We start from the raw sequence: 27,859 nt of genomic DNA, 5'->3' as shown, positions 1-27,859 counted from the left end.
AAAAAGTGCATCTTATGGAGTGAAAAATACGGTAGGTTGTGATTTAACCAGCAAAGGTTTTGATATCTCCCGTTTATTTGTACAGTGATCTTGAGCCTAAATATACTTCTCTTCTTAACAGGGATTTGGCAATGTAGGATTGCATTCTATGAGGTATCTTCATCGTTACGGTGCAAAATGTGTTGCCATTGGAGAAAAAGATGGCGCAATCTGGAATCCTGATGGACTTGACCCAAAGGAGTTGGAAGATTACAAATTGGTATGAAAAACTGGTTCTTGATTTCATTACAAATTTGTACAGCAAAATTAAACAACATATTGGCAATGGAGAAGGTACATTTGAGTATTTTGATAAATAAAACAGGGGGGAAAGTGTTCCATAAATGTGTGTTAGGACTACTCGATATACAGAATTTAACCATAGATTTGTATTTGAAAAGTATATCTGCTGACTTTACCATTAAGGAAATTTCCTTAGAGATCCATATAGCATCGATCCGACTGCTCGACAGATGTACTTCTGACTGGAAAGTATATTCTCTGTCTAGTCAGTGGGTGTTTAAACTTCCAGGCATCAATTAAATTTAAATTTTCAATCATTGCAAAGAAGGTTTGTGGTAATTTCCCTTCTTTTGACTCTGATTTCCTTATTGTTTTGTCCATCTCTAAAGAAAATACTCCATTCATATCTCCTAACATAATAATATTTTGGTCCATGTACTCCATTAGCCTGTTTTTTAAATCTTTAAAAAAATCAGCCTTCTTTTCCTTTGGGGCTTATATTCCTACAATTACAACCTTTCCCCCTGTATTGTAATTTGTGTCGCAATCACTCTTCCCAATTCATCTTTAAATAACAATTGTGGTTCAAATTTGGGCCGAATATACAAAGCTACTCCTCGTTGCTTGGTGCTGTCTGATGATACAAATTCCAAACAATGTCCTTTGTTTATCAGTAATCTGTCTTTTAGCAATATGTGTTTCTTGTAAACAAATTGTATCTAAATTTTGTTTCTTTAAAATATGTGCTATTTTATTTACTTTTACTTTTCCATTCAACCCATTTACATTCCAGCTTAATATTTTCATATCTGCCATATTGGTTAGGTTTCAAAGTCTAGTCTTGTCTTTTTTACTTTTCTTTTTCTTCCTATTTTTATCTTCTTCCTCCTCCTGACTGTCTACACTATCCTCTGATTGTTCTGGGTCCTGTCCTCCTACTGCACCTTCCAGAGCGGGGTCTGTACCTCCAAAATCTTTATGATACTTCCTACAGAATTTCTCTACCTCCTTTTCATCTCTGATTCTATGTTTATAAGTTAAAGAGTTACCTTCTGGGTACTCCCAGCGGTACCTGGTGTCATTTCTTCTGAGAGTACCTCCAAGGTCTTTAAATGGGGCCCTTTTTTTAAGGAGACGGGGAAGGACTTCTTTATATAAAATAGTTTCTCTCCCCCCAATTTTGAATTTATTATTATGAGTCTGCCATATTTTGTCTTCTATCCACCCCAAATTTAGGTGTATCAGGCAGTCTCCAGGCCATTTTTGGCCCTTGCTTGTTTGGATCTAATTCTATACCTAATTCTATGGAATTAGATATAGAAGCAGATTGGATTATTGAAACTTCTGTTCTATTTGAATTCACTGGAATGAGCCATTGACTTCCCTTTTGTATCCAAACAGCAACATGGATCGATTCTCACCTACCCAAAGGCACAGCCCCTGGACTGCCACATTCTTGAAGCAGACTGTGACATCCTCATCCCTGCTGCCAGTGAAAAACAGTTAACAAAGGCCAATGCCCACAAGGTCAAAGCAAAAGTAAGAGGAGCCTGCAGAATAAATGCTTGATAATGGATCCAGAAGTTGTGATCACAAGTTTTTCTATATTCAGCTGTAATATTTTATTTTATTTTCCAGATAATTGCTGAAGGTGCTAACGGACCCACAACTCCTGAGGCAGATAAAATCTTCCTGGAAAGGAATATCATGGTTATTCCGGTAAGGTATATAATTCCTCCATGCCAAAATTAGCATTCATTTTTTTTAAAAAAAACATACCTGTTTTACATGCCAAATATCTTCTGGGAATATAAAACTTGCCAGTAAAAAAATGTGCTATCATTTTGGAGCGCATTGAAATTTTTAGCAAAATTCCCAATGATTTTAATGGAGCTGGATTTGTACCCTATGAATTTCCATTTTCTCTATAGCAAGGGTGGTACAGGGGAATACATCACAACTTGATGCATAACTTTGTAAATTGATAGTTAAAAAAGAAAACCACAGAGTTATAAAATTACTCAAGGACTCAAGTTGAAAATGAATTTTGGGCAAGGGATCCATCCTGGTTGAAGATTAATTGTATCCCATACAAATAAGCCTACTCTGATCAGATTTATCTTTCCTTTCACTTCTGTATTTCCAAGCTGTTACTCATAACAGAATGGGGTGTTTGCAGGCTTTTTCAGTGGTGTTTCAAATATACACGATTTCACTTAAATGCGTGATGCCTTCGAATGTAACCCCAGTGTAGGGAGGGGGTGTGTGTGTGTGTGTGTGTGTGTGTGTGCCTGTACTGTCATTTAGCCTAGTTTCCTGCTTGGCAGGGGGTTGGACTCGATGGCCCCTGTGGTCTCTTCCAACTCTATGATTCTATGATTCTATGATTCTAGTTGGAATGTAAAGAGAAAGAAGTGCAGGCTTTTAGTACAACATTCCATTTTTGATCACTCACAGCCACATTCTCACAAGCCCCTAGTCCGCGTCCAAAGGAATGGGGTGCTTCTATGCTGCTGCTCCTCCTCACTGTGGCTTGACTTGGAGCAGTGAGAGAGTACTCCTTGGACAGTGCCAGCCAACCTTAAAAGTCCCACAGGCAGGTGATATATATGCTAGCCCTCTATTCCCTCCCACAACACACACAACACTATCAAACCCACTATCAGCGCGCCCCAAGCTTCTGGGTGCTGGCAAGGTCTCCGCTAGCCGGGGGAGAGCCCCGCGACTTCACGCGGCTCTCCCACAGCTAGCGGACCACTGCGCTAATCCCGAAGCTTGGGGCGTGCGGAGCTCAGCGTGCCCCAAGCTTCTGGGTGCCGGCAAGATCTCCGCTAGCCGTGGGAGAGCCCCGCGACGTCGCGTGGCTCTCCCACGGCTAGCGGACCGCTGCGCTAATCCCGAAGCTTGGGGCGTGCGGAGCTCAGCGCGCCCCAAGCTTCTGGGTGCTGGCAAGGTCTCCGCTAGCCGGGGGAGAGCCCCGCGACTTCGCGCAGCTCTCCCACGGCTAGCGGACCACTCCGCTAATCCCGAAGCTTGGGGCATGCGGAGCTCAGCGCGCCCCAAGCTTCTGGGTGCAGGCAAGGTCTCCGCTAGCCCTGGGAGAGCTGGGTCTCCCACGGCTAGCGGATAGCTTCCTGAAGCCTGGAGAGCGAGAGGGGTCGGTGCGCACCGACCCCCCTCGCTCTCCAGGCTTCAGCGAAAGCCTGCATTCGCCCCATAGGACGCACACATATTTCCCCTTCATTTTTGGAGGGGGAAAGTGCGTCTTATAGGGCGAAAAATACGGTACTATCTTTTGCAGTTTTGAAGTAGACTTTACGTTGCCTACAATGCATTTTCTTACCAAAAAACACACAAAACCTTTCAATCTTGTCCTATTCAGGATCTCTACTTAAATGCTGGTGGTGTAACTGTGTCTTACTTTGAGTGGCTGAAGAACCTGAACCATGTCAGCTATGGTCGCTTGACTTTTAAATATGAAAGGGACTCAAACTACCACTTGCTAAGTAAGTATAACAAGTACTGCACACTTTATGCAGATTCAGTAATAAATTGTATCATCCCATCTACTAATAACAAACTCACTTTCTTTAGAAGATTTCAAGTTTTGTGAATTAGTTTATGATATATTCTGACAGAACCTTTTAGTTGTTTTTGTATGGCATAATGCAATAAATAGAATAATATTGCCCAAAAAAACCCTATGTAAATGCAAATAAATAATACTGGAGAATGAGATTTTCTGTTCTATAGTGAAAGTTTATAGATAAGTTTCTGGCAATACTGAAAAGCAAATTTCAGCTTAAAAGTGGAAGTAGATACATTTTGGAAGTAGATACATGGTAGGGACGCGGGTGGCGCTGTGGGTAAAAGCCTCAGCGCCTAGGGCTTGCTGATCGAAAGGTCGGCGGTTCGAATCCCCGCGGCGGGGTGCGCTCCCGTTGCTCGGTCCCAGTGCCTGCCATCCTAGCAGTTCGAAAGCACTCCCGGGTGCAAGTAGATAAATAGGGACCGCTTACTGGCGGGAAGGTAAACGGCATTTCCATGTGCTGCGCTGGCTCGCCAGATGCAGCTTTGTCACGCTGGCCACGTGACCCGGAAGTGTCTGCGGACAGCGCTGGCCCCTGGCCTCTTAAGTGAGATGGGCGCACAACCCCAGAGTCTGTCAAGACTGGGCCGTACGGGCAGGGGTACCTTTACCTTTTTACAAGTCTCGTCACCTGGCTGGCTGTCTTTGAATCTCTTCAGAGTTCTGTCTTCCTGCAGCAGAATTGCTTCAGTTGAAATATAGGAAACTTGGAAGTAGCAAAGCAAGTGCTTCTGAGAGAGACTGCTGAAACTTGCCTTCTGAGTCAGCCAGGGCTGCACACTCATTGAATACAGCAGGATGTACTTCTGAATAAGCAGGCATAGGATTGGATTGTAACTGTCTGGACTGAAACTTGCTTCATTTAAGAATCATGCATAGGAAAGCAGCAGGACTTATTTATTTCTCCCTCCTTCAGTGTCTGTCCAGGAAAGCTTGGAAAGAAAGTTTGGGAAACATGGTGGAAGTATTCCAGTTGTGCCTACTGCAGAATTCCAGGATAGAATATCTGTAAGTAGCTGCTGCAAGATTTTGCTCGTTGCATATCTGATAAATGTCTGTTGCAAAAAAGGAAACCAATCTGTGGGCACAAGTTGTATAATTGTCAGACTAGAGTAAAAATACCTTACTACTTATAGTATGAAGGACATAATATGTGTTTTGTTTAGCTTCTTTCAGTGGGTTATAGTTCCAGAGGTTGCTGAATTTTGGAGGGGAAATGCAGGGGTTTTTTTATACCTACCCACAATCTTTGTTAGTCCATGGCAGCTCACGTTGAACATGTCGTGCTGTAACAAGCCCCAGCTGGGTACTAGAGGTGGGAGCTGGCAGACTCCCTAGATTGAAGCAACTTAAAAGTCAGACCACATCAGTATGGCTGCTGTTGGTGGGTTACCAGTAGGTTGACACTAAAAGGGGGTCTCTGCTTTGGGGGGGAGGGTCACACAAGTGTAAGGCACTACCTCTTGATGCTTTTCTTTTGGTACCAGCCCAGATGAATGTATTCCGACTAGTGAGGAGGAAAGGAAGGAAGTTATTGAACACAGTATGGGGTGGGAGCGCTTCACTTTCTAGGTGAGAGGTAGAGTGGGGGCCCTGAACGTTTGACAAAGTGCTGACACAGGGATGCAGCAAGATGCTCTCGTGCTTATCGACTCTGTGTACTTTCTTATGCTTGAATTGATACCATGGTACTACGTGCTTTGGCAAAGTTTCCATTGGGGAACAGGAAAGAGTGTGAGTGTCCCATTCCAGTGATCACAGGCAATGGGGCAGTTGGCCAAAGTGCATGGGGGTCACTGTGGGAGATGAGACTATGGATACCTGGGGCCCATGCCCCATAGCAAACTTCTCCCCTGTCCACAGGTTCCTGGTAGTTGTTTCACTGTGCCTTCTGACTTTGTAGTGCTGTTAATTAATGCTAGTGACTTATCCATGATTTTTTTGTGGATGAATGGGCCGACCTGGGATGTATTGTGGAGACCTGGGAGGGCGGGGTGGGCAGAGTAGATCTGACTCCGATTTGTCCTCCTGGATACTCTGTGCAGCATCACATAGACTGGGGAACCGTCTTGCTCACCACAAAGGTGTGTTGCCTTTTGATGGTCCTGGAAGGCCTGCAGCTGGGACATAGAGACAGGCTGGGAATTTGCAGCTTGCCACAATTGTTGTCTAACTTTGAATATTTACTGACGCAGTACTCTGAAGTGTACTGAATTACATGCATGTTATATACATCCAGGATAATCTATTGCTTGGCTTCCTAAATAGAAATTCCAGAGGGAATAGCCTTGTTAGTATGTCAACTGAATATAAACAGTTAAATTAAACACATTTAGGTTGGTTTGGTTTTGGCTAGTTTCCTTTTCTATCCAGCAGTTAAAGGGGTATACAAAAAGTGGCATAATATATCAATCCCTTAAGCACTAATATTAAAGAAATACAAAATGGGGTCTGTGGCTGATTTCAGACTGACTACTCATTGCAATTCTTTTCAATATAGGGTGCATCTGAAAAAGACATTGTCCATTCTGGTTTGGCCTACACCATGGAGCGTTCTGCTAGGGTATGTATTATGTAACGGTGGAAGCTTTAAACTTGTGTTGACACCTTATCTCTAGAGGTAAATTGCAGAGGCACGTAATAGGGTGGAACTGTTCCTCCTCGCTCCAGTTTCTGGATTGCATTAATCAGCACTGGGTAACCTACACAGAACATTAAATGAACTCTATTATTTTTCTAACTTGCTGATTAGCAAAAAAAATATTCTACCTATAAATATAGCAACAAGTAGTGGAGGCTGTTCTGCCTGGTGATGTGCCTGGTTAGTGTTGCTTTAGGCTGCCCTGCACCCTGTTGTAAGCTCAATAGGAAGCCCTTTTGAGCAGTGTGTGTACATGCATATGATTGCACTGTCTGTCTCAGTTAAACCAGAGTGAATACACTGGGGCAGCTCCTCTTTTCTACCATCTGTCTGGAATGGCAGCTGACTTAAAATGGCTTGCTCTGCCATCAGTTCTGTGGTGTGTTCCTCAGCCTCTTCCAGGATCAGAGTAGCTGAATGTCAATGCCCCAACATTTAGAAAGAATGGGTAGGTCCCTGTGCTTAATAAATTGTAGAAGTATTCAGTTACCACATTAATGGCTACCTTGTGCCATTTAGAAAATGAATATGATGCCCGAGCTAATTAAGAAGCATTATATTACTTATTCAATGACTTCTCCAAGTCAGATCAATATTAGCATTGTATGTGTATTCAATAAGAGCTCAGTAAATATTTTGTACTCACATTGTAACATTTTTGTATTCTCTAGCAAATCATGCGTACTGCTATGAAGTACAATCTAGGTCTAGACTTGAGAACAGCTGCCTACGTCAATGCAATTGAGAAAGTCTTCAAGGTGTACAATGAAGCTGGCGTGACCTTCACATAAACGGATAGTCGTCTGCCAAGGTCTGGCACCCTGTTGCATACCCTCTTCAGAAAGCGTATTTCAAGTTTACATATAACCACAGAAACCCCTCTTTTCTCACTTAAGTATAGCGGATATGATTCTCTGTTGGCTTCAGTTTTAGTCTTTCATCATTAAAAAAATAAATAAATCTGGGGGTTAGTGCTTCATGCCGAAAGATATCTAAAGATAACCAGTTCATATGCACTTGTTTTGGGGGAAGGGGGGAGGTTCTAAGTATTCTTTGCCATGAAACTTTAAAAAAGGTACCTTTTTATTGTATGAACCTGTGGTCTAGCCACAATAAGCAACCTAGCAAAGCTTCAGATCACACGAGTGTGTGCTATTGGAGCAAATAGCCAACTATTCATGCACTTTGGTTTTCAAACAATAACTCTCCCAGCTTTGGCACTTTGAATAAAGCCCTTGGATGATCAATGCAGTGGCATTATCAGCGACAGAACGGGCCTCCTGCAGGGAATATCTTTGATAGGATTCTCATTTTTACACTTAGCAGCATCATATACCTGGTTCCCCTTAGGCAATGCGTGTGTTACAGGGATGCCTTTAAATCATGTACTCATCCTCTACTCAAGCACTGCAAGGTGCACGTAAAAAGATGGGTTCCGGGAGCTAGTATTTTTATAAGCTGAAGCAGTATCATTGTTGTACAGGCACCCAGCGAAATTATCTCTTGTGTTTAATCTTATCGCAGCATATTCATTAAACTTGTTTTTTAAAAGAAGAATTGACATGTACTTGAGCATAATCTTAGGTAGTCCAAAGAACTTGTGTAGCCTCTTACTCAGTTGTGTTTTATTGTCTGAGAGCTTTTAGCGTTAGCTATTGCCTCAATGAACAATTAAATCATTGGCAACAAGGAGGCAAGCTGCTACTACAAACTTTGTGTAGTGTCCTAACATGCTGACTTTGTTCTCTCTTTTTTTGGTGGTTTGCATATTCTGAACATAAATAGTTTAATACAGAGAGGGCCTTGAAGCCAGGACTCAATCACAGTTTTGAGGATTCTTGATAGGTATTTTGTCCAGAGGAGTCCTATAAAAGTGCCAGGTGTATTTATGTAATGAATATGAATGTTTTTTTTAAAAAAAACAAACCCAAACCTTCCCAGAACTCATGCTTTTTTCTAGCGACTTTGTAACTCATGACATAACATGGTAACAAAAGCAATTATTAAAAGTTGACCTTTCCAAACATATGCTGGTTTGTGTTTTTCATAGCTTTTCACAACATCACGAGAGCTGAAACGTTCAGTGTAAATAGAATGAAGCTGGATTTGGAATTAGACAGAGAACTTTTCAGGCATCTTTCATAGTACTGGTAATCAAATTTGTACAATGTGTAAACGTTCCTTGGTTTTAATTGGGATGATACAAAGGAGTTACTGATGCATTTTATTCCTGACGGCTGTTCAACATATGCAAACTATTTTTGGTGTTATAGATGTCAAGTGTTGAGCAGACGTGTGTGAACAGTCCCTTGAGTTTTCTGAACTGTCCCTTTCCTTAAACTTTGCATTTCGTCCTGAACCCTTTCCCCCCTTAATGTTTCAGTTCTTATAGCCTTTCCACTTCAAACTGCTACTTATTCTTGCCAGTGACCAACAGTTCCCTAGTTTGTCCAGCCAAAACTCCTACCGCTGTGTGGCATAATCATGCTAATGCATAGTTTCCCTCAAAACTTTGAGGTTTTTCTAAATAGTTTTAATGAAATGGAGTTTCATCTGAGCTTTGCACACAGGATCTTCACAGTGGGGTGGGGAGGGTCCCCCACTCACATAGAATGTTGCGTGGGACCTGAGGAGTATTTAGTTAGATGATGCATAGTTAAAGCCACATATTACATTTTACATGTGTGCCTGCATGCTTATGTGTGCATTTGAGTCTCGCATAAAATGTGTATGCCCACTTAACACACCCTAGAACCTTCTGTAAAACCAACCTCATGAATACTTCTCAATACGGTCATATTGAACCACCATGTAATACATAATGAAACAAAGTTTTAAGATTAATTTAATGAAATGTATAGGGATTTATAGCTTCACTTTTAATGAAGGTGTAAAGAATATATGCCAAACACCTGAATAATTTCGGTCCATTAAATATATAATAAGAGAAAACAGTATAATAGGTTTAAGTTGAAACGTTCTTCTGTTCTTCACTTTGTCCAAAGGATTTGCCCCAGGCAGTTACCTGGCTTGTTAGGCTTTGTGCAGCCTTTTCTCCAGTATCCTGTGCAGCCTTGCAGGTGTCGTCTACCACTTCAAAACAAAAAGGGAAACAATTTAAGGAGGTGAGAGACAATGGCTGACTACATAAGTGGTTTGCTTTTTCCATAAGATGTAGAATTGTATTGGAAGTGCATGTGGGGAAGAAACTCTACATGCTGTTTAAGGAACCCATTCACCAGATGAAGAAGCTGGCTTGCAGCAGTTCAGATCTAGTTCACTATTGTCTGCTCTTGACTGACAATGGCTCTGCAGGGTCTCCGCCAGTGGCCTTTCCGATTACGTTGGTACATGAACCCCTTTTTAAGCTAGATTTGCCAAGAGTTACACTTGACATCTGCATGCAAAGTGTGTGCTTTTCTGACTAAGCTTGGAAAGGAGCTGCAGAATGCTTATTCTGCGGGCTGCTAACTTGATTTCAAAAACACTAGCCACCTGGGTAGGCTCAAGGTAATATTTAGCACAGTGGAAGAGAGCTAAATTGGATTTTTGAGTTTTCTGTCTCCTGTTGTCATATTTGAAGAGGTAAAAATCTGGACACGAAAAGTTGTAGAGCGTTTTTTAGGGCAATCGCCCGATAGCCCCTCTGCCGCCCAGGTTGCCCGAGTCTGAACCAGAGCTGTCCGCACACACAACCCCACCCCCCAAACCCAGGACATTTGTTTAAAAATGTAAAAATTTCCCCCAGATGGGTATGTAGGATACCTGAAGGACATGTCAAGAAATTCCTGGATGTATGGCAACCCTATAACACCAGTTACTTGAACACAGATTTACTATTTGGAACAGAAAAACTGTTCCCCACTTAAGTCTGTACTGGAGAGGTGGGGGAAATCTGAATTTAGAAGGTATGCACCAAGTCTCTTCTACATTTATAAGCCATCCAGATACCACACATTTTGAGAATTGCCCAGGTTATTAGGATGCCTCCTTACCTTTCTGACCAGCTTCTGTAGCCTGGTCCAGTGCTTTCTCCACAGCCTGACCTGCTGAATTAACTGCAAGTAAAAAAATAAGAACAAATCACAGAAATAGAAAAATTACAATTTTCTGAATTGTACCAAGCACATGAATGGTGTATCCTATATATTAATACCAAACTCATAGTTGGTTCTTGCACAGCCAAACAGCATTACCCCATCGCACAATGGAGGTATCGGCAAGCCTTTATTGACTCCCAAGGTTTGCAAAAGGTAAAAAAAATTGGAAAAACCTAGAAGAGTGGAGGAGAACCCAACATACCCCAGTAAAAACTGAGCATGCTTAATGGGTCAACATGCTGGCTTGGCTGTCGGAGGACAGAAATAGAAATCCAGAGGGAAAGACTATATAGAACAGAGTCATGGAAGACACACTGGCTGGTTAAAATCCGAAACAGGAGCAGTTCACAGTGCAACATTTTGTTGTTGATCCCACATGTTGTCGTAAATCATTTTCAGGAAGACAAACATAGCTTATTACACTGGGTCTGCTGAGAGATTTATTTGCTTTTGGTTCTTCTGTATCTTACCTGGCAGTGGCTATTTCATCAGTCTATCGGAACTGTTCCTATCCTAGCTGGTCACTCTTAATTGTAACTTGATGAGCTGATGTCTGAGATCATTAACATTTTAAGATGCATTTCAGTTTTGCATTTCAGTGATAGTGAATACACACTGTTCAAGGAACTTGCATAAATCCTCCATGTTGCCCCGGGTCAGAAGATTTGCCAACTTTTCTCACCAGATCATGGGCCTTTTACTGCTTTTTGACCAAAGCAGAAAAATCTCAGCTGAAGCATTTCCTGGCAGGTTGGGAAAACTCCGTTTATGGAATTTCTGTTGGCCACAGCAGTCCAGCTCAAGAAAAGAAAAGAAGGGAATCCAGCATTTCAGAGAGAAAAAGCAATTTACAGTCTCCATCCAAACTCTTTAGAAAGACTGCCAGTTTTTCAAGCAACCCATTGCAATAGCTTGAACAGAAGCTGGATTTCTAGACAATAGCTGGTGATATTTCTCCACATAACTGCAGAAAGTGTTGCCTGTTGGTTTTTTGCCGGCCAGGCTGTTTTCAGGTCAGTTGGCAAACCCTGTTGTTTATATAATGAGTTTTATTTTGGAAGTCTAAAACGACATTTTGTGCCTTGATTACAAGCCCTGGTATAAACACTTGTATGGAAAACTTGAACAATTATGAAACAGAGGGGTCTTTGTTTGGCTTCCTAGACCCATGCCCTTCCATAACTTTTATTTAAAGGTCAGGATAATTACTGTAGGCGGTACATTTCTTGACAGAAAAATCAAACCTTTTTTGTATCTATAAATAAATTATCCAATTTGAGGTACTTTGAATTATATTCACACATTTTTCTTAAAGCTCTGCAATGCCAGAAAACATTTTTCCTCCATTGTTTCCATTTTCAATTGTAAAATAAATATGGGCAATCATGGGCGTAGGCAGTGAGGGGCTGCTTCCCCCCTTAAATCAATATAAATATATCTATATATATCTATATCTATCTATCTATCTATCTATATATATCTAACTGAGGTTCTGCCCCCCGCCCCAAATCCTGGCTAAACTCATGTGGGCATTGCAGTATGGTACACCCCCCCCCAATCCCCCCTTGTAGGGACAATACAGACGTTAACTTTGTGTGGAGGGGTATTTTCTCAGAAAGGCAAGATCCAAAGTGCCTTCTCATGAAATCCATGCTTGGTTTTTACCCCACCCTATTCCAAAGAGACTTACTAAGGCAGAAGAAGAAAGTTGAACATATATGGTAACAAAAATAAAAATAGGTTCCAGGCAGCTTTGCTAACATACCAAGAAAAAAATGACCCAATCTGCGCTTGAGCAATTAATACCCTTGCAGCCTTTTTTCCTATTACACCGGAGCATGATCAGCAGGTAAAATCATTGAAAGTTGTCTTACATGAGATCAGACTACTTTGTCATCAAGCCTAGTGCATTTCTGGACTCCTGTGACTCACGGGTTTCAGGCAGAGGTCATTCACCTCAAAGCTATTAACAGCATAGAGAATAAATTGATAGTAATACCTGCACATCAAGTTGCTGTTAAGACAACAACCCACCCCAAGTCTGATGTTGGCGTTACTTAAGGATAGATCTTTCTGTGACTGAAAAAGTAAAATATAGACTGGTGGTTTTACAAGAACAAAGACATAACCTCAGTGTCTTTACCTGCAACCTGGGAAGCCATCCCGGTCAGCCCTTTTCCTTCCTCTTCAAGATTCAGCTTAAACATTTTTGCTTTTGTGTGGATGAGATCTCCTGCTCCCTGATTTGTAGATCCCCAATCAGTTGACGGACGGTCACTTTCTCAAATGCAGCCCAGCCCTGTTTTGTTGCTTCCCAAAGAGTTGGCTCTTATAGACAGGCAAACTCCTCCCAGCTAGGATCCAGAAAAACCCACAAAGCTCTGTTAGTCACCAAACTCCTGACTTCAAAGGAAGTGTAGGGATGTTTGGAATTACTGTATTCTTCCTCGCAAGGGAGAGGGTGGGGTTTGGCACTTTTAAAATCTTTTTTAACTAGAGTAGTTTTCCACAGCTGCAAAACAAAAGTGGTTGTGGACTGGGCTGGCCAGCCTGCTGTTATGAAACGTTTCCATAATGATGGCTTTCAGAAGAGCCGGAGGTTTTATAAGGCCAAATAACGGTAAATTTCAATGTATGGGAAGGGGGAAATGACACCAGTCCAGTGATACTAATTACTGTGTTTGAAAGCACATAAACTTCAAATCAGAAACCTGTGACCAAACTGGATGCAGCTGTGCAGGAGATTAATTGAGCCTTTGGGGGGGGGGGTTGTGGCACACCTGGGAGTGCAAAAATGGCACCAGGCAAGCGCCTCTGATCTGTGACCGAAAAACCATGTTCAGTCTGGTGGATCACAAATTGTGCCGACCTGCTTGAATTTTGCCTTTCTGGAAAATGCTATCAGTTGGGTTCGTCAGATGGAAGGACACCTCCAGGGAATTATTATTATTATTATTATTATTATTATTATTATTATTATTTGTACCCCACCCATCTGGCTGGGTTTCCCTAGCCACTCTGGGCGGCTTCCACAGAGACCAAAAATACACTAAAATGTCACACATCAAAAACTTCCCTGAACAGGGCTGCCTTAAGATGTCTTCTGAATGTCAGGTAGTTGTTTATCGCTTTGACATCTGATGGGAGGGCATTCCACAGGGCGGGCACCACTACCGAGAAGGCCCTCTGCCTGGTTCCCTGTAGCTTTGCTTCTCGCAATGAGGGAACCGTCAGAAGGCCCTCGGCGTTGGACCTCAGCATCCGGGCAGAACGATGGGGGTGGAGACGGTCCTTCGGGTATACTGGGCCGAGGCCGTTTAGGGCTTTAAAGATCAACACCAACTCTTTGAATTGTGCTCAGAAACGTACTGGGAGCCAATGTAGGTCTTTCAAGACCAGTGTTATGTGGTCTCGGCGGCTGCCCCCAGTCACTAGTCTAGCTGCCGCATTCTGAATTAATTGCAGTTTCCGGGTCACCTTCAAAGGTAGCCCCACGTAGAGCGCATTGCAGTAGTCCAAGCGGGAGATAACTAGAGCATGCACCACTCTGGCGAGACAGTCCGCGGGCAGGTAGGGTCTCAGCCTGCGTACCAGGTGGAGCTGGTAAACAGCTGCCCTGGACACAGAGTTGACCTGTGCCTCCATGGACAGCTGTGAGTCCAAAATGACTCCCAGGCTGCGCACCTGTTCCTTCAGGGGCACAGTTACCCAATTCAGGACCAGGGAGTCCTCCACACCAGCCCATCCCCTGTCCCCCCAAAACAGTACTTCTGTCTTGTCAGGATTCAACCTCAATCCATTAGCCGCCATCCATCCTCCAACTGCCTCCAGGCACCTTCACCGCCTTCACTGGTTCTGAAGAAGAGAGATCACTCTGTCTTAGACAATATTTTGCTTGCAGAAGGTTCTCCGCTGAGTTCAGTTAAAAGGACCAGGTAACAGCAGATGTGCACAACCTCTTGGTGGGGAGTCGCTGCCCGTCAGAGTAGACAAGACTGGGCTAAATGGTCCAATAGTCTGGTGTTAACATAAGGCAGCTTCCTATGTTCCTGTGCTGAGGCTCATTGTATGGCAGATGGATTCTGCCTTTGCAAATGAGTGGCTTCACACAATCCACCCATGTGACAATGCTATGTGATGAACTTCTCGCTTCCATTCTAGTCAAGGGTACCACTTGTGTGATGGGAGAGTTGGGACTGTGACAGGTGATACCTGTTGGAAGATGGTGCTGAAAAAAAGATTATGAGCATTATGTATAAGAGGATAGGCAATGACTCATTGCAGTTATGCCACTGTTCCAGAGATCTTGAACTAAAATCCAACCTTTGGTTGCGTTAAGTCTCACCATTCACAAACTGGCCCATGGAGGTAGCCCAGTCTATGGACTTTTCCATCTCTAACACTTGGTTGTTAGCAACACTGATAGCAACAGCCAGCTGGCAGAAAGTTACCAGGATACCTCACCCCTTTTCCTGCTCCAGACACAAAGGTGCAGGCATAGGATGGAAAGTTCTCCATAGTCAGTGAATCACTTCCTGCCTGCCTGCCAATTCTCAGTTTCTGGTGAATTGGTTTTTAGTGCCAGGGCTTAAGCCAAACAAATGGTTTTTAGCATAGAAGCCTTATTTCTGAATCTGTTGTTCTCAGGTGCTCAGAGGGCAGAATTAGAGTGCTAATGGGTGGGAAACGAAAGGAAGCAGATTTCAGGTAAATGTTAAGAGAAGCTTCCTAAAGGTAAAAACTATTCAGCAGTTTTTCCTTCCGCTGATGTTTTCCCAATGTTCAATCCGTGCATCTTGGGCTCATACCTTTTTCTTTCTATCCAAGAAATCAAAAAGAGGTTATCCAATTATATTATACCAAATCTATGATTTTTATTGGTGGGCTGCACATCAATCAAAGATTGATTATTCCAATAGTACCACCGTCCCCCCCCCTCTGTTTTCAGGTATAGAAGAACCCAATTGTTTAGGGGTTGTTTGGGTGGGGGCATTGGCTGAGAGGTGGGGGAACAATATCCAGTACATGTGGTAAAATGTATCTTATGTTTCACACTGGAAAGCTATTTTTGTCTCCCGGACACCTTACATTCTATGCGGATGCATTCCTCTGGCAATTCCTGGATTTGAGAAAGGGGAAAAGACTAGGAATCTCAATAACATTAAAAATACCTATGAGAAGGTATTTTGTTCTCAGAACTCAAAGTTCCCTTGCTCTTTATTGATGCTTACTTTCTATGTTGCTTTCTATGGTGTCCAAGGTACACTTTTAGGCAATGTTAGGTATGTGTACCAGCCAGCCAGACAACATGCCATATCGCTAAAACAACAGGTTATGCTTTTTTAAGAGTCCTTGAGGTAGGTTGACGGGCAAGACAGCCTCTTAACCTTTTCCAGTTTTTCTAGTTTTATGTGTACTGCCAGATACTGATCGGATGCCCTGAGAGTGACAAAATGCACATTTCATACCAAAAGACAAGAATGGGGAGGGGAAGAGAAGAAAAATCCCCCATACTTCCACACAGTTTCAAAACCCAGCATTCATTAAGAGTGCACTCTTAATACAAAAATAATATACTCAGAAATAAGACCTAAAGAGGTTTTTTTCTGCCAGCCAAAACTCACTGGAACTCAGTTCCAGCACCTCTCAGGTGGGCGCCATTGCCATTAAAAGAAAAGAAGGGAGATGCTCATGATAGGTTTTCTAGAAAAATGGCACTACTCACTCCCCAAAAGAGCAATTCTCCCAGTCTCTTAAGGTGGCAGTTGGCAAGCATCAGTAATTATTTATACAGTTTCAGGTGAAGAGAAGAGTTTTCTTTCATGTTTACAATGCATATTGGACAGCATATCTGCTCAGCTTGGTATGTGATGCAGCGATAAGGGCCTTTTAATGGCCACTGGTCCCATCACCTCCTGGCAAATAGAAGGGAGGCAGTGAGAGATTTTACTTTCTTGGGCTCCATGATCACTGCAGGTGGTGACAGCAGCCGCGAAATTAAAAGACGCCTGCTTCTTGGCAGAAAGGCGATGGCAAACCTAGACAGCATCTTAAAAAGCAGGGACATCACCTTGCCAACAAAGGTCCGTATAGTTAAAGCTATGGTTTTCCCAGTAGTGATGTATGGAAGTGAGAGCTGGACCATAAAAAAGGCTGATTGCCAAAGAATTTATGCTTTTGAATTAAGGTGCTGGAGGAGACTCTTGAGAGTCCCATGGACTGCAAGAAGATCAAACATGTCCATTCTTAAGGAAATCAGCCCTGAGTGCTCATTGGAAGGACAGATCCTGAAGCTGAGGCTCCAATACTTTGGCCACCTCATGAGAAGAGAAGACTCCCTGGAAAAGACCCTGATGTTGGGAAAGATGGAGGGCACAAGGAGAAGGGGACAACAGAGGACGAGATGGTTGGATAGTGTTCTTGAAGCTACCAGCGGGAGTTTGACCAAACTGCGGGAGGCAGTGGAAGACAGGAGTGCCTGGCGTGCTCTGGTCCATGGGGTCACAAAGAGTCGGACACGACTAAACGACTAAACAACAACAACAAGAAGGGAGAATTTTGACAAGTGTCATTTCTCTGATCTCAGTCCTTGGAGCATCACAGAACAGCTAATACAGCAGAATGTTGTGTGGGTGGTCCAAAATAATCCCACCATTCATGCACTATTATTGTGTCAATGACATGTTGTGTCGTGCACTATTATTGAATCAATGACATTCCCCTGCCCCCCCCCAAACCCTAAAAGCATTCTGAAGTAGGCACCTAGCTGCTGTCTTCTGCGGTGCTGCTGGGACCCAGTCCGACCATTAGGCAAAATGAGTGCTCCCACACATGATTCTGGGTGTCAAGAGAGGGCAAACAATAGTTATTTGATTTTTCACCATTCTCTTTTTACTGTCAGGGAAGCGAGAGCCGCTTGCTTGGTTTTCGGGCTCAGCTAGCTGCCCAAATATCTTGCCTTGGTTCAGATACAGTAGTACCTCAGTTTAAGAACAGTCTTGTTTACGAACGATTTGGTTTACGAACTCCAGAAAACCGGAAGTTGTGTTCTGGTTTGCGAACTTTACCTCAGTCTACAAACGGAAACCGAATGGTGGAAGGGCACTGGCAGCGGGAGGCCTCATTAGGGAAAGTGCGCCTCGGTTTAAGAATGGACTTCTGGAACAGATTAAGTTAATAAACTGAGGTACCACCGTACTTTGCACCTTGATTTGGGAATAGGAATGGAGGGATCTGTCCATTTTAGTTCTCTCAATTTCTCTTTTTCCCCATCTTAAATTCAGTTTTCCACATTTCTGCACCGATTTACGGATTTTGAAAAATGGAAATTCACCAGTGTTTTACTACAGATTTATCCTAATGCATGTTTATATGCAGTTTTGACTAATGTACACATTTTCTGAAGGAGCTTTCCCTACTACAACGCATGATTTTCAGTAATACACATATTAATTTTTATTCACTCCTCCCCCCCCCCAATATATACATTTTTGTAAGCATTGCTTGGGTGGAGAACTGCACTGCAAAATTGAGTTGTGTTAATTTTGAAGGATTGTTGTGTTTTGGTTCTTGTATTGTTTTGGGAAGCACGGATTAGGTATGTTTGCCTTTCTATTCAAACTGAATTTTACTCTCCCTGCTTCCCGATTTAGGAAGGGAGGAACTGCCATTCTTCTCTACCTAGCAGAATGCCTTGGGCTGACTCTGTGCACTTAGAAAACAAATTCTACTGTGGTCAGTTGTCTTGTTCCTACATGTGCCTTAATCTCTAACATCAGCATGCACTGCTTCACAAGCTGTGGAAAGAAAACACGGCAAACCCTGAGAATTATATTCTTAGGCTTCTACTCCACACCGTGGCTGGAAAAAGAAACTGCAGTAACACTGACATGTTATGCGAAAATGTGCATCAGTGTTGCTTAACCTGAGGCTGTTTGTGGAATCTGCAGGGCATCATCACACACACGATGATCTGGTCAAAGAGTGAGAAATTGACATGGGTGAACTTATCCTCAGTGGCTTCATATACCACACAGAGGTGGGGGGGGGGAATTGGGTCTATTACAAGCAGGGCTATTTGTCCTGGGCATTACAAAATAATAACCTGTCTAAAAGTATCTCAAAATTTTGCACCACAATAAATGATGCAAATTTACCATTTTGGGTGTGTGCTGTGGCTCTCTGGCCTTCCCTTGTCACCCAAAACTCGCCTCTGTAAAGCATTGATCTCTCCGTCACTCACACCAGTCCTCCAATCCCTGCACTGGGTCCCCATCGCATCATGCATCCATCTCAAACTCCATCCTTGGCTTTAAGGCCCTGCCCAGGTTGTCCCACTCTTTGCTATTTGTACGCCAACATCCCCACCTCCAGTGGGGCAAATATCAGATTGGGGAGGCCTTAGATGGACAAAATGTTGCAAAGGGAAAATGTTGATGCTCCATCTCCCTTTCTCTGATCAGAACGGTGACTCCCCAGGGCTGCTTTGAAGGTGTTTTTGATTGATTGATTGATTGATTGATTGATTGATTGATTGATTGATTCAAAGAAAAACACATACACCAAAAGACTGGCCTAACTTTGGCATACAAGGTGTCATGAACTGGCAGGACAACAGGGAGGTGGAAGAGGATCCTGGCGAGGGGTGTAGCCGGGACTGGGACATAGCAAGGCAAGCTGGGGATGGGGAAGGAGAGGTTTATGTAGGAAGTACTCACAGGGTGATGGAGGATGATGAGAGGATGGGAGCCAGTGCACAGGAACCAGAGCAGCAGGACCCATCACCAGAGCCAGAGAGGCCCCTGTCTCCATGAACACGGTGGGCTCTGAGGCATAGGGAGCAGCAGCACTCTAGGAGGCTGAGGCAGGCCAGGGCCCCAAACCCAGCTTCCTCACTGGCCAGGTGAGGCTCGCTAGCTCAGTGTGTGATTCCTCAGCTGGAGTAGGCTTGAAACAGGTGAGGGTCATATGCCTCGTCAAGGCCAGATGCTGCAATCAGCATGCAAAAAGAGAAGCAAAGCTGAGGGTCTGTGTTTGCTCAACTGCCCATGTTGATAGACCTCAGCTTGGATGCTTCAGGATTTTTGTGGGACTGTGCTTCAGACACGTGGATTGACCCTGGACTGACTTGCTGCCAGGTAGGCCAGGGGTTCAGGACGGAAGGGATGGTTTGCATACAGAAGGGCCCAAGCGCAACCCCTTGCTTCTTTAGGTAACTGTTCAGGGAGTAGGTGATGGGTGAGATCTCTGCTGGAGACCCTGGAGAGCTGCTGGCAGTAAAAGTAAATGATTCTGGGCAAAATTGCTCAGTATAATTCAGCTAGCTAGATCCATAAGAAGCTATATCTTGATAGTGGATCTCCTGCACCGTGCCGAATTTATTTTATTTATTAAATTTATATACTGCCCTATACCCGGAGGTCTCACACCCTGAGTTGAATGGCTGAAGTGTGGTTTAAATAAAACCAGGGACTTCCTTGCTCCATGCCACATGATGCCCAGTCTCAAAGTGCCCCTGCAGTGAAAGGAGGTAGGCATGGAGGGTTGGGTGGCTTGGACAACCACTTATTCACCTGTGATTTTATCCTTGCAAGTTACTGTCAACTCCCATGGGGGGAAATGCAGCATAGAGCTCAGTCACATGTAAGCACCCAAAGAATTCAGATTGTCATGCATATTTATTATTATTAACATTCAAGTCAAGAAAAGGAAAGACATGAAAGGTAAAACAACAAATAGTACTTCTGTGTTAACAATTATGCTTTATGGGTATTGCTATGACCTGCTGGTTGGTTGGTTGGTTGATTGTGTTTGCTTGAAAGAGAGCGAACAACACAGTGTTCCATTGCTATCCTGCACCCTCCTCAATAAACTTTGCAGTTTTGCAATACTTGCCATTGACTGCCTTAAGAGCCATTCTTATGACTGCCTTAACATTGCATCACTGCAGAGTTTTCAATACAATTACAGACTACTCTGCTAAAGAAAGCAGTCTGTTTCAACTAAAAATAGTGCAGCCTGGAAGTACACAGTGCAATTGTTGAGATCTCAAAAACTGATCCCAGGTGGCAATGGGTTTTTCTGCACATTCATGATAATGAGAATCAGAAATGGTGGTAGTTCCTCCAATTGTTTGATCCTGCTTGGAGAACTCACAGTGCAGTGTTTTACTGTCAGGCTGCACACCTCTAGCTCCTTGGTGGAGCAAACTAACACAGCATCAGAAACCATTCCACCTACTGTGTTTTAAACTATATATAGATGAAGCCCATTTCTCAGATAACGACCAAGAAAGGAGTTGATCTATTTCAAAATACACCCACCAGAAAACCTTCACAGGTTTAGTGGTAAAAGACATTATGTGCAGAAGTGCACACAAGGTGCAGGTTGGCTATGCACAGTGCAGTTGTTCAGATCTCAGGAAGACAAGCAAAGTTGCGCATTGATTGTTATTTGTTCAGTAGTGATGGCAAATTGCAGATTATTTGTGGTCCTATAGGGTGGAGGGCTAACCAACCCACATTTTCTTGCAATGGGAAACATTCCAAGAAATGTACTACATGGCATGCTCCTGGAGCCTAACAATTTTTTGGACAGGGAAAGTCAATATGAATAACTTTGGAAAATAAAACCCTTTTCTCCTGGGTCAACAACTAGTGTTGCCAGAGGGGGACCACTTTAACAAGAGAGTAGAAGCATAGCACAAAGCTTCACACCTTAACTACCGAAATGGCTTCCTGCCAAAATCCCTCTGTTGCTGAAGCTGCTCATTTCCATTCCTCTTTTGCCTCTAGGATTGGAAATTAGGAGGGTCATAAACGTACTGCTTAATTTGGCCCAGGGGCAGCCAGTTGACAGCTTTTTTTTTTTTTTTTTTTTTTTGAGAAAGCAGACAAAAGGTGAGTTAATTCCATCCTTGGAATGACTCCTGATATCCTGGTGGTAGTATGATGTCTTGTCTTTACAAGAATGAGGCGTGAGACTGGCAGGGGATATAAAAATCTTATCTCGGGGGCAGCCCTCTTTTTCCATGCCATATGACAATCACAGGTGCCAAAATGACTCAGACTAGGTAATTAGGCAATTCAGTTGTCCAAATCGGGCACGTTTTTCCTTCTGAAGGAAGGTGGCGATATGATCCTTTTCTTTCTTTTCTTTGGACTGCAAATCTACAAATCAGAAAAGGGGGCGTGGAGAGAATATATTTCATGCTTTCCGTAAGGATAAAGATTACGACAGAATGGAAGAGGGAAGTGTGAATCTGAGGATGCCAAACATTCTTTGGTCTGATTTCAATATCACGATGGCCATCATTTCTTGAGTCCAATTTTTTTCTCGAGGTCGGTCACACCATCCTGAGCTGCCTTGTACACTTGGTCCACAGCTGTAAAAAGGGAAGGAAGGATGTTACTAATCGGGGTTTCGCAAACACTTGGTTCCTAATGTGTAGCTTCGATGTGCTCCCCAGTCTGAACAACCACTGCCTGCAAAAGCAGAATAGCCCACTTAATATTCATTGACTTCTCATGTCCCAGCTTCCCCTTTCCTTAGCCAGTCAGAGGTTAGGGATGGGATTGTGCTTTGAGGTCAGTTGTGATGTTGCTGCGTTTTCCCTGCACTTGGCAGAATTCCAGTGTGCGCGCCTTCCTCATTGGGATGACACTGGCAAAGACTGAGTCAGCTGCCGTGTTCACAGAGCTATAATTTTCAGAGTTCCCCTGGGAAAAGACATTACAGTATGTTTACAAAGCAGATGCTTGGCTACCACTGACATTATGCTACCTACCAAGTGTTGTATACGCATATCATAAATGGAACAGGCACAGATCATTCTGAATTGACAATCTGCTTTTAAGCTAGTAGCAATTTTGAGTCCTACCTTTCTGACCCGCCTGGGTAGCTTGGTCCACAACTTGCTGCGTGGCCTGTCCCACCTTGTTTACTGCAAGAAAGAGGGGGGGAAACAGATTTATTTAATAAAAAAAAATCAGTTGTACAAAGGAAAGGGACTAGGAAAATCAAAGGGCAATATTTATTTTATTTTTATTTATACCATAGGTTTCTTTCAGGACGTATTCTTCTCCCAGAGCAGTTTATAATAAAACCTGTGCAAACTGTAGGGGTGAGAAAATCTGTAAATTTGGGTTCTTTCAGTTGCTAATTTTCCCCATCTTCAGTTCATTTGTAAAAATTTGTAGAAATTTTGAGACCAGTTTGCAATTTTTTTTAAAGTCCTCATGAAAATTCACCATTTTAGTGTGATTTCGCCGAATGTACACATTCTTTGTATGCAATTTTGCTTAATATTCATATTTTTGCAGGCAGTCCCCCTTATATAACATTTTTGTGCATTATTTTCACCAATGCATACTTTTTTTGTACACTTTACAATAGCATAGGCATTTTTGTACATATTGCTTGACCGGAGAACTGTGTTGCAAAATTTGAAGAAGTGGCAAATTTTGAAGGATGGCTGCATTTTGGTTCGTGTATTGTTTCAGGAAGTGCAAATCAGTTTGGCTCACCTTTGAATGTGATTTGAATCCCATTTCTCCCCCGCCCCTAGCAAAGTGTAACCCCCACCAAGCTGAAAACATCAGCAATACTTGAGGATCATCTGGTATCCATGGTGTGTTCTTGCAGCCCCATGCATGCATGCAGAAGCCCCCGAAGGGTTTTAATGAATCCCTGGCACATTTTCCGTTTGTAGTTGATGGGTTGTGAGATGCTCTTGGTGGGTCCACAAGCTGTGTGGTCCTGCATCATGAGGTTAGACTCGTGGTTCAGATTGATAACTTTATCAGACACGCATCAGCAGACAATAACAAGGTGTTCTTTGAGTGCACACTGAGTACATAGATATCATAGGAAAAACAAGATCTTCCTTATCACAGCACCTGGGTGAATGGCTGTGACCTAGCAGATCAGTGGCATCTGAGGACATGAATGTACATGTTTTTCATAATTGAGTTGTTTTTAGGAGAGAGGAAAGCAGTGGCATCACAAGTAATGGGGTGAGCAGGAAAGGCTATTTAACTTCGGTACAGAAAAGAAATCTCACCATTCCTCTGAGCGTACTACAGTGATGGCTAGCTCACACCACTCCCCTAACTCAGTGTTCCCCAACCTTGGGCCTCCAGCTGTTTTTGGACTACAATTCCCATCATCCTTGACCACTGGTCTTGCTAGCGAGGGATGATGGGAGTTGTAGTCCAAAAACAGCTGGAGGCCCAAGGTTGGGGAACACTGCCCTAACTGATGTTGGGAAAGATTGAGGGCACAAGGAGAAGGGGATGACAGTGGACGAGATGGTTGGACAGTGTTCCCGAAGCTACTAACATAAGTTTGATCAAACTGCGTGAGGCAGTGGAAGACAGAAGTGCCTGGCGTGCTCTGGTCCATGGGGTCATGAAGAATCGGACACAACTAAACGACTAAACAACAACAACAAACAAACATTGATGCTTGCATTGCCATTCCATCTCTCAGCCTGATCTATCTCACAGCGTAGCATAAGAGCCAACTCCTAGGGGCTGAGGTCCTTTCGGGGGCCTCCATAAAATATTTGAGGGCCTCCCCCCAAAAAAAATTGGTGGGCATTGCCATTCAAATGGTGTGTGTGTGCCACTTCATGTGATCATTTATGTGGGGTGGGGCTCACTTGCCCCCCCCCATTTTATTCAACTTGGCACCCCTGCAGCATAGTCATGAGGATAAAATCGAGAGTGGGGCACATTGTTCTGAGCTCTCCAGAGGAAAGGCAAGATACAATGCAATAAACGTAATAAAAGTAGGCTGCATCCACTTTAACGCTCAGGACTATTAAGCAGACCATATAATGTCAATCAAGAAATGCCATTGTTAGATCCCTGTTGCTGAAGGGCTAACCTGTTCTTTGGTGAAGCTCTTCCTGGACTATTCCACTTCAGACTGCACATGGGTGTTTTTTGTTTTTTTAAATGAAATTCAGCCTCCTTCAATCATTTAAAAACATTAACACCTTGTTTATAGAAGTCTAAGGCTGAATTCAACAGCACAACCTTCATCTGCCTCAACTGCAACAAAGCATGTCTCTCCTGTATCGGTCTCTACAGCCACAGCAGGCACTGTAACCTTCCAATGTTTTGACATCACCCCCAAAGACGCACTCCTCCATTTTCTCCCAAGACAGACGGATACCAACAATCCTAATTATAATGCTAGCACTTCTACCCCAGATTTTAATGTTTCTTTTATACTGCCTCACCTGTTGCATTATGGAACTGTGGCTTGTTGCTCAATATACCACCATGTCATGCTAAATTTGATATTGTAGAAAAAACTGTATGCTTAAATACTGCCTGAAATTTCTTCACCTGAGACTACAACACAGAACTCCTGCAATTTGCTGAGTTAACTGGTTGTAAAATTGGTCCCCCCCCCCCCCCCCGAGCCAAATAACCTGGAAATGTACACTAAACTTCTGCTAGAGTCCGCTGTTTTCCCAGTAGTGGCTTTTACATTGTGGGAAAGATTGCATAAAGTGTGGAAATTATCAGATAAGGAAACTTTGTGAAAATGGAATAAAATGCTGTGTGGATGCAGCCTAACTTGCTATGTCACAGAGTTGTAGAATCATAGAGTTGGAAGAGTTAGTTCCTAGAGTCATAGAATCATAGAGTTGGAAGTGTCTTCAATCTGCAAGACACTTTTTCAGAGGGGTGCATTCTGGTTTACAAGAAGCAGAGACCAGGAAGGAAGGAAGGAGACCAGCTTGATGCTACTGAGAATGTATAAACCAGCTCTGAGAACAAAAGTCCTTTTCATTGGGCATCTGAAGTGAAACCAAGATAGATGGATGGATAGATAGAGATATAGAGATAGATAGATAGATAGATAGATGATAGATAGATAGATAGATAGATAGATAGATAGATAGATAGATAGATAGATAGTTTCTTACCAGCATCCTGCACGGTCCCTTCAGCTTGTTGAGCGAAGCCCTTAAAACATGGCTGCTTTCCAGACATGGTTGTTTTCAACAGCTTCCGTCCTTAACCAAATTTAAAACATCGGCCTTCTAAACATTCTGCGGCAGTGTCTCCAGCCTATGGTAGTTTTATATACAAACCAAGACACCGCCCCCCCCCCCCATGCTCACTCGACAAATATTTTCAATAGGTGGAGCATTCAGGTGGCTTAGCATTTTAAGCCCAGATAAACAAAACTGAAGGCACGTGTCAAAATGCCAAATTCTTTGCCTTTCCCAGGTGGGAGGTGTGTCTCAGCAAGCGTTTTCTTTCTGCATCAGTGGGAATAGTGCTCATCCCTTCTGAATAGAATCTCGGTGGAAAATAACTGAGCAAATGGCGGGCACATCAGCACGGAGCAACACAGAGGCAGTTGTGTGAGAGAGGCACCAATGTCCATTTGTATCTGGGCCTGTGTATCCACAATACTGAGGTAATCAATGTGGTGCCCCCCTTCCAATGTTGTTGAACCACAACTCCCCTTCACCCCCGACTATTTGTTGGATAGAGTACACCACATTATACACCAAAGTACACCACATTGGCTACTCCTGCCTTTGCAGAAGTGTCCTCAAAGGTTGCATTCCAATTTATTGCTCTGCATGTGGATTTCATTTCTATTGCACTAAACATTTACAAAGTACTATCCTTCGAAAAAGGGTATAGGAAACCAAGGCCTTTCCTACTTATCCTAGGCCTCCAAAAACACAACGTACAGTGGTACCTTGGGTTAAAAACTTGATTCGTTCTGGAGGTCCATTCTTAACCTGAAACTGTTCTTAACCTGAAGCACCACTTTAGCTAATGGGGCCTCCCACTGCTGCCGTGCCGCCGCTGCACGATTTATGTTCTCATCCTGAAGCAAAGTTCTTAATCTGAGGTACTATTTCTGGGTTAGCAGAGTCTGTAACCTGAAGCATCTGTAACCCGAGGTACCACTGTACTGGTGCTCAGATGTCTCTGTCCAGGCCTCTTATCCTCCTTTGTGCACCATTCATGGGATAGATGCAGTATCTTAAATGGCATAGGTTCGTTTAATTAATTTAAGTCTTAACAGTCTTTTGTATGCACACCCTCTTTAGGCAATTTGTGCATATTACTTTACTTGCTTCCAAACTCTTTCCTTTTTATTGATTTATTTAACAGAATTGGTATACCATGAAATGCAAGAAACTACTAAAAACCACTAAGCCATCTTTCCCCATTCTGGTATGGTGGTGAGCCGAGCTTTATTCAGTGGTTCTTCTAATCCAGTCATGCAGCCAGCAGAGTTTGTGTCAATACTTACCTGAGCTTCCGTTCGCGGGATCACCGGTATTGACTCTAGCAATCGTATTGCCGAACTAGTGTGTTTTAGTAAATGAGGCGTGTTTTGCTCACCATTTAATGCAGCGTTGGACAGGCCATTAATGCCTCTCATCTCTTGACTCGGAATTTTAAAAAGCAGAGAGAGCAAACAGCCACCTGAAGCCAGCAAACAAATATGAAGTACAGTCCAGATGTGTCAGGTGGCGAGGAAAGGAAAGAACCCGTCAGGCAATGCATGGACTTCTGAAAACAGAAGACAACAGAAACAGCTTGCTGCTGGCTTAATAAAACACACAGATTGAGGCAGCTGTCTTTTGTGTTGACCTTGAGCTGAGAGGTTCCTTGGAAGCTAAAACAAGGCCTGGATTTGGGACATTCACCCACTTTGGAACTTGGGGAGACATGAGGTGATGAAGCAGTTATACAGTAGGGAGGAGCCATGTCTTAGCAGCTGAGCACATATTTTGCATGGAAAAAACACCGGGTTCAAACACTGGTATGTCAAGGCAGTGACTCCTGTCTGTCTATACAGTTGATACTGAGCTAGACAGATCAGCGGTCTGACTTAGGCCACATCTGCCCCATTTATTTAAAGCAATGCTACAGCATTTTAACAGTCATGGCTTCCCCCAAAGACTCCTGGGAACTGTCGTTTGTTAAGGGTGCTGAGAGTTTTTAGGAGACTCCATTCCCCTTCCAGAGCTACAGTTCCCAGAGTGGTTTAACCATCAATTCCTTTTTCCAGGGCATAGTAGATATGTGAGGGGAATAGGAGTGTCCTAACAGCTTTCAGCACTTTTAATGAAGTTCAGTTCCCAGGATTCCTTGGGGGAAGCCGTCATGTTTAAAGTGGTATAATTGTGCATGCACATCACACATACAAAGAATTATGGGAACCATAGTTTGTTAAGGGTGCTGGGAGTGGTTGTCC

General features: G+C 43.2%; 2 protein-coding genes and 1 long non-coding RNA gene across 3 annotated transcripts in view; 1 reads left to right on the top strand and 2 right to left on the bottom strand.

The window, feature by feature from the left end:
- Positions 1–7,472, top strand: part of GLUD1 (glutamate dehydrogenase 1) — a 32,662-nt gene extending 25,190 nt beyond the window's left edge. The window contains exons 7-13 of the mRNA XM_028729261.2: positions 122–259; positions 1,684–1,821; positions 1,921–2,001; positions 3,665–3,788; positions 4,788–4,879; positions 6,372–6,434; positions 7,184–7,472. Coding sequence (XP_028585094.1) covers positions 122–259; positions 1,684–1,821; positions 1,921–2,001; positions 3,665–3,788; positions 4,788–4,879; positions 6,372–6,434; positions 7,184–7,303 — 756 coding nt within the window. The 3' untranslated portion in view covers positions 7,304–7,472. The remainder of the gene's footprint in view (positions 1–121; positions 260–1,683; positions 1,822–1,920; positions 2,002–3,664; positions 3,789–4,787; positions 4,880–6,371; positions 6,435–7,183) is intronic.
- Positions 7,473–9,339: 1,867 nt separating this feature from the next.
- LOC114597129 (uncharacterized) lies at positions 9,340–13,023 on the bottom strand. Its single transcript, XM_028729263.2, has 3 exons — positions 12,756–13,023; positions 10,508–10,570; positions 9,340–9,605 (listed from the first exon to the last, which is right to left on the bottom strand). Exons 1-3 carry the CDS (start codon positions 12,817–12,819, stop codon positions 9,478–9,480), a joined length of 255 nt encoding a protein of 84 aa, XP_028585096.2. The 5' UTR covers positions 12,820–13,023; the 3' UTR covers positions 9,340–9,477.
- A 7,247-nt stretch (positions 13,024–20,270) lies between these two features.
- Positions 20,271–25,845, bottom strand: LOC114597130 (uncharacterized). Its single transcript, XR_003706715.2, has 3 exons — positions 25,554–25,845; positions 22,491–22,553; positions 20,271–21,995 (listed from the first exon to the last, which is right to left on the bottom strand). It is a non-coding gene; the product is annotated as an uncharacterized LOC114597130 (long non-coding RNA).
- Between the last annotated feature and the right edge of the window lie 2,014 nt (positions 25,846–27,859).

This window comes from Podarcis muralis, chromosome 6 (assembly GCF_964188315.1).
Source record: "Podarcis muralis chromosome 6, rPodMur119.hap1.1, whole genome shotgun sequence".
In the NCBI taxonomy this organism is placed as follows: domain Eukaryota; kingdom Metazoa; phylum Chordata; class Lepidosauria; order Squamata; family Lacertidae; genus Podarcis; species Podarcis muralis.
Note: the sequence above shows the minus strand (reverse complement) of the source record. Positions and strands in the feature narration are given on the sequence as shown.